General features: G+C 38.4%; 2 protein-coding genes across 4 annotated transcripts in view; both read left to right on the top strand.

Moving 5' to 3' along the window:
* Positions 1-12,848, top strand: part of LOC125676208 (uncharacterized) — a 441,312-nt gene that overhangs the window by 89,251 nt on the left and 339,213 nt on the right. The window lies entirely within an intron of this gene.
* LOC125661840 (uncharacterized) lies at positions 4,181-9,989 on the top strand. The gene is made up of 2 exons (XM_048893967.2): positions 4,181-6,049; positions 8,996-9,989. Exons 1-2 carry the CDS (start codon positions 5,768-5,770, stop codon positions 9,806-9,808), a joined length of 1,095 nt encoding a protein of 364 aa, XP_048749924.2. The 5' UTR covers positions 4,181-5,767; the 3' UTR covers positions 9,809-9,989.

The following is a 12,848-nucleotide window of genomic DNA, read 5'->3' on the forward strand; positions in this document are numbered from 1 at the left end:
CAAAGTAAAAAAATATATTATTCGTTCGGACGAATTAGCTATTTGTTCGGACAAATTAGTAATTCGTTCGAACGAATTAGCAATTTGCTCGGATGAAATAGAAATTCGTAAGGACAAATTAGCAATCGTTCGGACGAATTAGCTATTTGTTCGGACAGCTTAGTAATTTGTTCGGACGAATTAGCAATTTCTTCGGAATAAGTAGAAATTCGTTGGAACGAATAAGTAAATTTGTTTGGGCAAATTATTGATTTGTTCAGACGAGTTAGCAATATGTTCGGACGAATTTGTTATTAGATATAGGCAACGCCAATGCCGTAGTTAAACATCGTAAAGTGTAGGAAGAGGAGCATAAAACTTAAAATGGGAGACATGCTAAAATGGGATTCAATTCCAAAATTTTCCATATAAACATCATGAAGATGGCGATAGTAAATACGGTAAACTACATAATCACACCCCCAAACCCCTGAAATAACAAGCTAAAAATGGTGGGAATTCCTACACCTTGGTCAGTCTTAAAAATTTGAGGTAGACCTCAATCCCCCTCCCCCGGCAAAAGTATATGAAATGAAAATTTTCTGTACAACGGAGTATAACACATTCAATAAGGAAATCATTTTTTGTATAGGACGAAAATAATGCAGTTATGCGCCAATCAAAGCCTATCAAAGTTTTGTCAACGCAAATCTGGATATCCAAATTTTAAAGCAATTTTATGGTATTCTAGTAGGCCTACCTTTCTTTATAGCAAATTTAGAACAGAAATTTCTAACCCTAGAATTAAAGGGGGGGATAATCAAACAACATTTATTATTAAGATAAGGATCTCGTTTGGGATCCCAGAAGTGTCAGGATGTGGCACAAACATACTCTTGTCCCCACACCCTGCTTTTGAAAGTGTTAAGGAGACACGAGCAGGCGCGTAGCATCATTTTTAAAAGGGGGGAGCTGGGGGTTAGCCAAAAAGGAAAGGGGGGTTCAGTCGGACCAACAGGAATTTTAACATGTAAAAAAAGAAAAAAAAACAAGAAAGATTTTTAAAAAAGTGGGGAGGGGATCAAGCCCTTCTTGTCCGCCCCCTCCCTCCCTGTCGTTACGCCCCTGACGATTACCCGCTGCCAACCCTCCTTACAAGCTTATAGATATCTATATGTATATATACCTACATGTATCTACAGAGCTCTCTAATCTTCTTTGTTCGGACAAAAAAAACCGCTCGACCAAAAACAATTTGTTGTCTGAACAAAAAACTTTTTCGTTCGGATGAATTGCTATTTATAACTTTGCTATTCGGGTTTTTGATCGTAATCATGGTGATGGTAGTAGCATAGAATTAGCACGGATTTTTTAATGGAAAGAGGATACAGCCAAGAATATATATATCAAAGAGGTTGAGGTGTGGAAGCCGCCTTAAGGTTCCCATTATATTGAGGCCAAAACCCTAGTTAGGGCCCAGGAAGCGAAGGCCCCGGAAGCTCTTGAGTTATGATGCGTATAGAAAGAAGTATAGCCATATAATGAAAGTAAAGTTTTTAAATTTTAAGGGGGGAGGCTTTTCAAAGAAATAATAATTTACAAAAAGTACTTTTTTGAGGATGTTACAAAATTTATTGATTTCTACAATAATTAAAGGAGAGGTATTATAAACATAGCAAAGGTTTACAAATCCGTAAAAAGATACAGGAAATGCTAACTATTTTTTTTAAATTAAAAAATAGAGAGTAAAAAATAATAAGCGAGGGTTGAAAGTGCGAGGTCCCTCGCATTCTCGACGCTCACCTATTATTTTTACTCGCTATTCTTTTTTTTTTATTTTTATAAATTTTTGATTTGCATCTTACAATCTCGCGATATCTACTTTCGTGTTTTAAACGCTTAATGCACAATACAATATTTTCTTGTGTCACGGTATACCTGGACTGTATACATTGAAGATGCATTAATCTATATCCATGAATTTTGTCTGATGTCTGCATTTTTCCTTCAATGAATAAAGCCACTTCAAGCAAATCAGAATATTGCTTTCTTCTAAACAGTTGAGCGGACAAAAGGACTCTTTTAAGTATTCTCTTGCTTAACACAATGTTATTAAACTCTGTCAAATAAATATAAAATTTCACCTTGATTCAATCCAAGAAAATGGTAGAAATGTACCTTTTCCAGTAACTCCATCTTTATCTTCTGTTTCTTTCATTTTTTCAACACAAAAGAGTTCTAATTAGTATTTCGTCCGAACAAATTCTATTTCGTGAGAACAAATTGATAATTCATCCGAACGAATTTCTATTCCGTCCGAACTCGTCTGGACGAATTACTAATTCGTCCGAACAAATAACTAATTTGTCGGAATAAATTGCTAATCGTCCGAACGAATTACTTATTCGTTCGAACGAATAACTTATTTGTCGGAACGAATTGGTAATTCGTCCGAACGAATATTTTTTTGGCCTTTCTACGCCGCCGTACGTATTAAATATATTCGGAAAAATACGGTAAATATGATTATCTATATCTGACTGTAGAATAGTCTGAAAGCGAAAACATAACGAACTGCACGTGCGTTCCTCGTCTCACCCCGGTAGATTCCCGCATAAATAGTCACATGGTTTAGACTTTGACACACTTTCGAGGAGGCCTTGACGAGGAATATAATCGGTCGTAATAGACCAATACCATTTCAAATATTTACCATGCTTGTCCAAGCTAAGAAAGCGAGATGTTACTTTCTTTACTATAAACTATTTACTTACAAGATATTTGTTTCATGTTTACGAACCTTTTTTTTGTAGTTGATACATGCATATTTAAACACACGTACGTCGCATGTTTAATGTACAATCGCCTGTGACACTTATCGACTTAATTTGCTTACATCATGTATTCATGCGCAGTATGTTTAGTTTCTTTAAACGTATTGAGGGGACTCATTTAAATTACATTGTTATAAGAATGTCAACTTACATGTATGATATGTCTTCAAAACTTAATGAAGCTGTTAAAAAAAGCAGATGAAGTTTTTTTTTAAGATCTTTGTGCGCGGGATTTATTTGCTGTCGGTATAAGAATAAATAGAAAGTGTGTGAGCCGCGATAAATCCGCACGCCGTTGACAGCAAGGAGCATCCCGTTTCGCGAGCCGACTCAAAAATCATATAGAATTATTGAGAGCTTGTGTCCCCTTTTCGGTGGTGAAATCATACTTTATAAGATGTGTTTTAATGCATCATTAAATACAATTTTAGTGTAATGAGTAACCTTGAACAAAATAAAGCATTCCTTCCGATTATTGTATTATCTTGGCTACATTAATCATTCCAATTCTTAAACGTTCCGTTTTCGGTTCCGTTTAGTCATCCGTTTTCTTTTCCGTTCCTCGTTTTACCAGAGAGAGAGAGAGAGAGAGAGAGAGAGAGAGAGAGAGAGAGAGAGAGTTGAATAACTGTGACGGCCGCCAATTAATTTATATGGCGGTAGCCAGATATTAAGTGGCCATTGCCAGTTGAATTAAGTGGCGGCTGCCACATAAATTAGGTGACGGTGCCAGTTAAATGGATGTTAATTCTATACCCTGACACTTATTGGCTTCCGTAGATACATAACATCGTTATGCAAACGATATATTACAGATTCCTATTACGATCATATTAGTTAAGAAAACCCCTCTCTGGACTGTAAGAAAAGGAATTCAAATCGGACACATTTTAGTCAGAATTAGCATTTTTAGGCGTTGCTTGTGGCTTTTAGAAAAAAATGTGATTGATCTGTCAGAGGTTTTCGAGGGATTAACATAAATATGTACATCGCTGGAATTTCATTTACTTTAGAGAATTTTTCATTAATGTTTCAGTTTCAAAATGACACCTTTCCTCTCAATATACTTTTTTTTTCGAAACTTGTCATATTTGTTAAAGGATACAATATTCATATTCAAATATGATACAAATCAACGTGTTTCGATTGAAACGTGGATTTTAATTGCAATTTCCAATTTTATCAATATGTGCTTCATCCTCAAAATAATAGCTTTTCTTTCAATATTCTTTTCTAGACGTGTCATATTTCTTAAAGGATATTTTATTATATCTAAATATGAATACAAATCAACAGGTTTCAACTGGATCGTGGATTTTAACTGCGATTTCCAATTTTCGACAATTTTTCATCAATAAATTGTGTGTCAGTCTCATAAGAACAGCTTTCCCTTCAATATTTGTTTCTGAACTTGCCATACATGTATCTACATGACATTTTTAAAAATCTTCTCAAGAACTACTGATCCATTTTCAATGAAGCTTGGCACAAATCATCCTTTTGTAAAGTTTGTTCAAATGAAGGGTCATGCTCCTCTTACAAGGTAGATAATTCAGCATAGGCAAAAATAAGATTCGGTCATTTACAAATTTTGGTCTAAGAAACCACTGGGCTAGAAAAGTTAAATTTCCAGGACAACTTTCTGAGATAGTGTAGATTCAGCTTTGTTCAAATCATGGTCATCAGGGGTAGAGTGGGGGTCACGATATGTGGTCAGTATTTTATATGAGTATATAGAGGAACACTTGTTTTAACAGTAGACACATGGATACTGATATTAATATGTGTAGGCCCTCCACTACATTATGGCTGGCGGGTCTTGGCTCCCCACCCCCTTGGTTCTGATAAACGCTGCTGCGTGTTGTGGCTATCCCTAGACTTGACCTTGGTCCCTTGACCCTGGTTCGCCTCCACTTTCCTCCGCAGTTCCGGGCATCCTCGCTTGAAATGTCCCATGACCCCGCACCTGTAGCAGCCTACTGGCTTCCGATTGCCGCTTGAAGGTGGCGATGAAGGTCGAGGAGAGGGGGTCTGCCCTCGGAGTTCCTTCTTTAAGTTCTGAAGGCACTGGCGCATCTCGTTGTGTTCCTTGTCGGAATCGGGGGCTTCATCTTGGGTTACCTACCTCACATTCCTCCTGGGCTTATATGACTTTGTCAGCCTCGAATGCTGATAGCACTGCATCCTGTCAACTGCTTCCTCAACCGTCTTGGATTGGTCGTCCAGGGCATAGAGTCCTGCATCCCGTATGTGTGGGGGGTCACCTAACTGGGGCCGAACATGAGTTACTCTACCCCTCTTCTCCCCCTAACCCACAGGCCGTGGAGCCAGGATAAGCGGAGGGTCCCTGTTGTTGATAGGGTGGTGTGATCATGGTAGGGTAGGCATGGGTGTGCTAGCGTAAACGCCAAGTGTGGGAAGTACCAAGAGCTGGGGATGGGGTATTTCCAATCCAAGGGTCTTGCGCATGTGAAGGATGGGCATGTGTTGGTGGGGACCCTGTAAGCAGAACATAGCTCTAGCTGGCCTGTGAGGGTGGGGGTAATACCCAAAATTCCGAAAATGAAGCGACTGGGGGATATTGTCTGAGAGCGGGACGCTGTGAGCGTAATCCTAACCTACCCCCCCCCCCTGGTGGGGGGGGGTAAACTCTGACTAAACTGGCCTACAGCCTGATCATCGGCCCATGAGCGAGGGAGTGGGGCCGAAAACCTCCGAGACCCTGGAACATAGGGATGCAGGATGGGGGTTTGATGTTCCGGGAGAGTCCCTGAACTAAGTCTATAATAATAACCATCCCCCTAACTGGTGTGAGCCTTGCCAAGACATTAGGAATAACTGACCCTTCCCCCATGGGAGACAAGAAATCCTCCCCCACCTATTCCAATCCCTAGACCCCAACGAGTCAAGTCCAAAACCTTTTTTGGGTGGATCTAATCCAATTAAATTCTCTGATGAGTCCGACCTGCGACATACAATGGGGACGGCCTTCAGAAAAGGACAGGGCAAGAATTATTGGAGCCGGCACAGAGCCAGAGATGAGAGCTCTATATCTAGAACAGAGTGCTTTAGAATCGAGTCTAACATCACCCTGCTCTTCCACTCCTCCTCGCTCACCGACCCCACCCAGATCCCCGACTCCACCTAGATCGCCAACACCTCCTAGATCTTCGACCCCACCTCGCCCCCCAAAGAAGCAACCAAACAAGAAGAAACAGACAGATAAAAAAACAAAGGTATTATATACATGTACTTATATAATTTATCAATTAAATAGTTTTTGATAGTATGATGTAGGCGTAGACATTATTGCCATTCTTAATGTTTTGAAATTGTTTTACACCGACCAACAAATTCATTTGTTAGGATCTACTCTCTCTCTCTCTCTCTCTCTCCCCCCCCCACCACACACACACACACACTCACTTCCTCTGTGTCTGTCTTGCATTTTATTTTGTGTGGTTGTAATAGAGATATCTTTTCGAATAGTTTGAGTGGCCCTGAAAAGGGCCATTTCATGAATTTTGCTTTACTGTCGTTCTTCCAACTTCCTTTGGAAATAGACGATGTCTTTTCCGGCAGATCGTTCTCCACCAAGTAGTTGCTTAGGGTTATCTCCAGTTGCTGCTCCGTTTACATAAATACATACGGGAACTACCTTGTAAGTATGTTCGATGTATTTGGTGCACTGCTCTGGGGTCATCTTCGTAGCCCAGAATGTGTGGATGCAGCGTATTAGTTCATCTTTTGTCTTTGGTCCCTCAACTCCAATATACCCTTTCAACTGTTTCCATACCATTTCGATGGGGTTTAAGTCCGGGCTTTCAGAGGGCCAGTCCTTCCACCAATTTATTCCATTTTCTTCCATGAATTGTTTTGCCCTCTTTGATGTGTGTTTAGGGTCATTGTCTTGCTGGAATCGGTGTTCGTCTGGGAAAGTTTGGCGAAGAAAAGGAAGTAGGCTTTCTCTTAGAATGTTTTCTGTGAAGAATTCTGCATCCATAATCCCGTCAAAGATTACTAGAGGCGATGGTCCTCTCTTTGAGATTGCTCCCCAGCAATGTAATTTTAATGGATGCTTGGCCTTTGGTATAGTTTGCGATAAGGCTCCCAGTGGTCGATATGACGTAACTTTGTTCGCTGTGAGCTGTATGGAGGTCTCATCAGAGAAGATTACATCATCAAACTTCTCGTTTGTTGCCAGAAGTTGCTGACAAAAGGTGACTCGTTTTCCCTTATTCACGTCCCGAACCATCTGCCCATATCGGATTCCTCTGTTTGTAAGACCGCATGAAGCGATCACTCGAAGTGTGGTTCTCTGGCTAACCTGAGAACCAGCTGCCTTCAACTCTCGGAACATCTGTGTACTTGAGAAGGTGTTTTCTTTTTCATGATACTGTTCCTTGATCATGTCTCTGTCAACTTCAGTTGCCGTTTTAAATTTTTTCTTTTTAGTGGGTGGTTGTAGGTCGACATCGCCGAAGAGCCCGGTTTCATGCCTTATATCTCTGTCATGTTTCTCGCTCAACATTCTGGAGATAACCGAGCTGTTGAAACCCATTTTTCTCAAATAGATTATATCAAGTTTCATCTGGTGGGTGAGATTAGGCAGGCGGTGCCTTATTTCCATCTTCTAGTCTTTTAAATCTTCTTTCTTCAATCTTCTTTCTTCTACCTTCTTTCTTCGTTGATATCCAAATTACGAGTGATGCCCTTCTCTTGAGAAATTCAAATATGCATACTTCTGGTACGTCGGTATGTTTTTGATGTAGTAGCAAAACAGATAACACAATAGCCTTTGTGGATTCTATGTGAATTGCAAGGGTTTTTCGTTTCAAACATTCTTACAAATCGGCATTTTCAAAGGCCGATTATTTTGACCTTGGCACTACTTGAGAAGGGAACATCATGTCCCATTTCCCATCTAAGTATCAGAAAATTTTATTCATAAATAAATACCAAGTGTGAATACAGTACTTCTAGTTAGTGTTTTAGTGCGGTTTTATTCTTCTTTCTTAATTAATTAACTATGGAATGAATATTATATCCAATATTTTGATTTTTAGTTGACAACCCCACCTTTACTTTTTTTATAGCAATGGTGAATGTAAAGAATGTACATGTAGGCTTGAAAGTTATTACGAATTCAGCCCATGTAACGAGCGCTCCAATTTCCACCACCCCTTTAGAAAATCGGTCAATAATTTTAGATAAGTTACCGTAACGTTTAAAACACCCTACCACTTTCCAAAAACGATAGTACTAAGAGGATGAATTTACATTCTCTCCAACTGTCAATATGCATTTTGGTCATATTTCGTTATTCTGTAGTTTTTCTTTCCATCAAAAATTGTTTATCGCAACTGTTTAGACAAGACCATGATGTGTGTATAACTTGTGTATTTCCATGCAAATTCCAAGGGGTTTTCGCCACAATAGACCTTGTTTGTCATGGGGTCAAATACTTTGGGTATTTGAATTCACACAAGTCTAGCGAAAGGTGTAAAATTTATTGGGTCCGCGCAGAGGAGGTGTTTTATGAAGTAAGATATTTCTCAATAGCACAGGTTCTCTGACAATTACGTAAATTATCCAAACGTGCAGAGACTAATAGCTTAAGTTTTCAAACTCACTTTCAAACAGGGTGTAAAAATGAAACAACATGATCAATTTTCCTTCAGAAAATAGGACTGTTATTTGATTATTACAAATGAGATGAAATGAATGCAATTTGCAACAATAAATTAACCCGTTTCAAGCTGAGACATGTAAAGCGCTTTAGGATATGTTTGTTAGATAAAGCGCTATATAAATGTCCCCTAATAATAAATAATAATCCATTATACTATAAGTAATTATACTTGTCCTTTTTGCATGAGCTAAATTCGTCCACTACTACTATAAATAAAATAGTGGGGCGCAGTCACTAAATTATGTCTGTGTGTGAAAATAACGGAAAATGTTCGTTATCAGAAAGCTCCACCCACCTGTATTTCTCTTAAAGATGCATGCATTTTGATCAGTAATATAATATCTATTTTTATTTCTAAAAAGGTTTCTATTTAGGATTTGTTCAATTTGCTGATGTAAGCATGTAGAAACATTCATTCAAAAGTCCAATAAATATATGAAATTAATTGCACAGGAAAATATATATATTTGTTTTATCTTCTATGTTGTAGCAAGCAGCTCGTGTTATATCCGTGGTGGAGACTACAGGAAATGCGGAGAATGACAGCACCGTTGTTTTAGGAGACCCATGCCTGCCCGTAACCCCTATCATAAGGAGAGCAAATGAGAACCCCCCTTCAGCATCGTCAACAGCTAGCGACTGTGGAAACTTAGAGGGTATGCTAAAGTTGGCCCTTCGCCATTTGAAAACGATGGTGTCAGTGTCGGACCTTCAACGAGAATTAAAAATTGTGAACACGAAGTTGGATGTCGCCAATACAAGGATCGTAAGGCTAGAGGGGACAATCAAGGACTTGTCCAATGGGATTGTCGGGAACACCTGTGCGCCGCCTCCAGTCCAAGCTCCTGCTTTTGACCAAGTCCATGGAGAGGATATCAACAACGGAGTCCCCCAGGAGTTCCAAATTGACTTGGAAACTTTGAACCATCTGAAAGCTGCATCAAACAACCCGGGGCATTTAGCGTGCCTTCTAGTGAAGAAGTTATTTCCGGAACTATTTCTCTCAGGGCGAAAAAGCGAGTATAATTGGTTTGGTGGAGGTGTGAAGGGTAAAAAAGAGTTAGAGAACAGACGCAAAAACGCTATAAAAAAATATGTGACCTTTTTCCATCCGGAAGTAAAGGAACCAATGGTGTGGCGGGAACGGGTGGTGACCAGAATTAATGAGTGCCTCCGCCGTCCTAAAAAAGTCAGGGCTCAACAGAAAGTTGTCAATGATGGTGGTGATGATGATGATGATGATGATGATGATGTGCAGCATATAAGTGTTCCTCTTACCGCGATTATGTACGCTCAAATTTAGAACTTGCGTGTCAATGTTGCCAGAAGTACAGACTTAGATGTTACATACATGTACTATATTTCTGAATACTAGAAGTTTTCATATATTAAGAAATTTTTAACATTTGCTACATGACATACAGTATGTAAATGAAATGATGATAATGTACTAATCTAAATAAAAGTTTTCCTTATCTCGATAAGATGGCTTTTTGTATTCAAGTTAACCATCCTTCGATTCAACACAAATCCCGATTAGACTACGTGGAATTTAAAAAAAAAAAAGATACCATGTGTAGACCAACATTCCCGATGTTCAAATTTTAGAAAGGAAGTTGGGGGGGGGGGGGGGGGGGCTTGATCTACAAACATTGTTTCAATTATACGGTTCAATATGAATTAGGAATTTCTCAAATTGCGCTTGATTTGAGCATATCAAAATGCGGTTCATATGAAAAGTTGGAATGCAGTTACATTCCCAGGCTCTTATCTTTGAAGATTACATTGATTTAATAAATGTACTTTACGTTAAGTGTCTGTAAGCACACTTTCATTTTTTAAAAAAACCAAGGTTGATTTTTAAAAATTGTCACGTGCCATATGCGGTGATTTACTTCCATCGACGATAGTCATTCAAGGACTGTGACGTATTGTATTTATTGAATCACACATGTTTATCTATTAAATTATAGAATCGTAAATTACACGATTTAAGTTTTTAAAGATCGAACAATTTAAGCACCATTTTTGTTGTTATTGTTTTCTTTTGTTAAACATTTAAAACTGTAACATGTTCTCTGGGATACGTAAAAAAAAATATATAAGTAATGATAGCACCGGACTTTATAAAGTTCAATCTGCAGTTTGATCATGTTTCGTCATTTAATAACTCTTTCAATTTTTTTTTGTCGGGATAGCGGGACTATTGTTCATAACAACTTGTATGTTCCATGCATATTCGAAGGGCTTTTCGCCACAATAAAACTTCAGAGGGTCAGCTAATCCACGTGTTTGAAATTAACACAGGTGGTTGACTTCAAGCGAAAGGTGTAAAATATATGGGGTCGGCGCGAACAGATGTAATCTAAAATCATAGGTATCTTGCGCCGACTCTCTTTCTCACTTTTCGCAAAGTCAAACACTTCTGTAAATTTCAAATATCCAGACTAGCTAACTGTAATTTACATGTAGTTCTCCTTGGTATTTGCACGGAATATACTAGTAAGATTATTGAAATTTTTCTTTATGAATATCTCTATCGAAATATAGATAGATAATTATAATATAATTAATAATAATTAATAATATAATATAATTAATTCACGATCATTTAAAAAAAAAATTTATGGTTAGTATCTTTGCTTCTATTGATAAATATTATCAATTAATTCAAATTTGTAATAATCGACATTGCTCTGATTTCGATATTGAATGAAGTTAATCTAATTAGATCCATATTCTCATAATATGAAGTAATTTAGTACCTTAAACACGCTTTTGAAGGAGAGAGAGAAAACACGTAAGTAATTATTGAATATCCCTATTACATGTAGTATGCTTTTTATTTACTGAATATACTAATTCGCATTCAAAACGGGAATTGTACGTATTACTCGTTATTACTTCTATTATAATTAAACTGGGAATTAATGAATATATTAATGAAGAAAGGGATTAGAGTATTTAAATGAAGATTTTCAAACAAGGTTTTCTAAAAGACATATAGTGTTTGGTATCGTTGGAATCGTCTCAAAAAGCTGAACAACAATTTACATATCAGCGGGGAAATATTGAATTTTTTTCTTTTTTTTTAATTCCACCGTTATCATGTTATTTAGCCTGCGGCACATTTTCACAAATTCTGCAAGGCGTCGATAGCTCCCGCGAGCTGTGTGTATTCGCAAATAACACACACCGTGGAACACTGAGGACACGGTGTATCTCCGTGGATTTTCCTCCGTGGTCTTTCCACGGTGGGGTGTATAAAACTCGTGTCGTGTACTGTATACCCTAATCTGAGCTGTCACCCTCCCTAGAGCCAAACTGAGTTCCAGAAAATCTCACTCCCCTTCCTGGGGCACCCCTAAACCTACCAGCCCCTTCCTTAAACAAGAAGGCAAGGACGGCGTGACTAAGGCATCGCCGCAATCCAAGGATCTACCTTGGATGTATGGCTCTAACCCGGGACCTTACATACCAGCATAACCCCCTTAACCCTATGGGTTATAAAGTCTACCTGATGGTAACTGTGAAAACGTGGGATACGATGCGTGAACTCGAGGGTGGGCTCGTAAGCGCTCCATCAATAGATGTATCCATAATACACAGAAATGCACAAAAATACAAATGTCAATAAGCTAAATTGATTGATTAAACATTAAATCCTACGTTAATTACAAAAATCTAAATTTAATTCAAAGTAAAATAAAAATCCAAGTCTAACTTAGGTTTCCCGCCAATATGACGTCTAACCAGTGTGGTGTGGAAAACAACAAAATGTAAATCCACCAGGGTAATCCTGTGGCCTCCAGTTGGGCGCCAATAAAGTAGATAAGGGTGTTGTGTGACCCAGTAAACCCGTGAGTAGCCCAGTTCTACCCAACCATTACGGTGAGGTCCTAGTCTTTAGATAATCTGCATATATGTAGGTAGATCGTCTATACCATATACAAGCGTCTGGTTAGTTCTAACTCTAGTGTCAAGAAGCCTCTTGGCGGGAACTGTAATCCGGGCAACCGGAAAAGATCTACCAAACAGGTCGTACTGGGGAAGACTCCCTGGATACTACACATGTAATTTCTAATAACACGTATGAGAAATTAAGTATTATTAAGGTAGTTACAAGCCACCAGTATACCCCCCCCCCCCCCGTGTGCTAACATTAAAATCTGCTCAAATCCTCAAATTGTAAAAACCATCGTAGTTATTACATTGTGAAATTATCCTCTAACGTGATTAATCTTAATGATTTTGAAATTGGAGACAAATTATTCCTTATTCAGCAAAGGATATTTAAAAAAAAAATTCTTCCCCAAAATTTGACCGACGTTCTTCGTTGGATG

The sequence above is a fragment of the Ostrea edulis genome, chromosome 3 (assembly GCF_947568905.1).
Source record: "Ostrea edulis chromosome 3, xbOstEdul1.1, whole genome shotgun sequence".
NCBI classification, from domain to species: Eukaryota; Metazoa; Mollusca; class Bivalvia; order Ostreida; family Ostreidae; genus Ostrea; species Ostrea edulis.

Excerpts from the sequence above, each read along its gene's own strand:
- LOC125661840 (XM_048893967.2), top strand. The coding sequence starts at position 5,768 with ATGAGTCCGACCTGCGACATACAATGGGGACGGCCTTCAGAAAAGGAC. Across the intron at positions 6,050-8,995 it reads AGACAGATAAAAAAACAAAG|CAAGCAGCTCGTGTTATATC; the intron begins GTATTATATACA and ends TCTATGTTGTAG.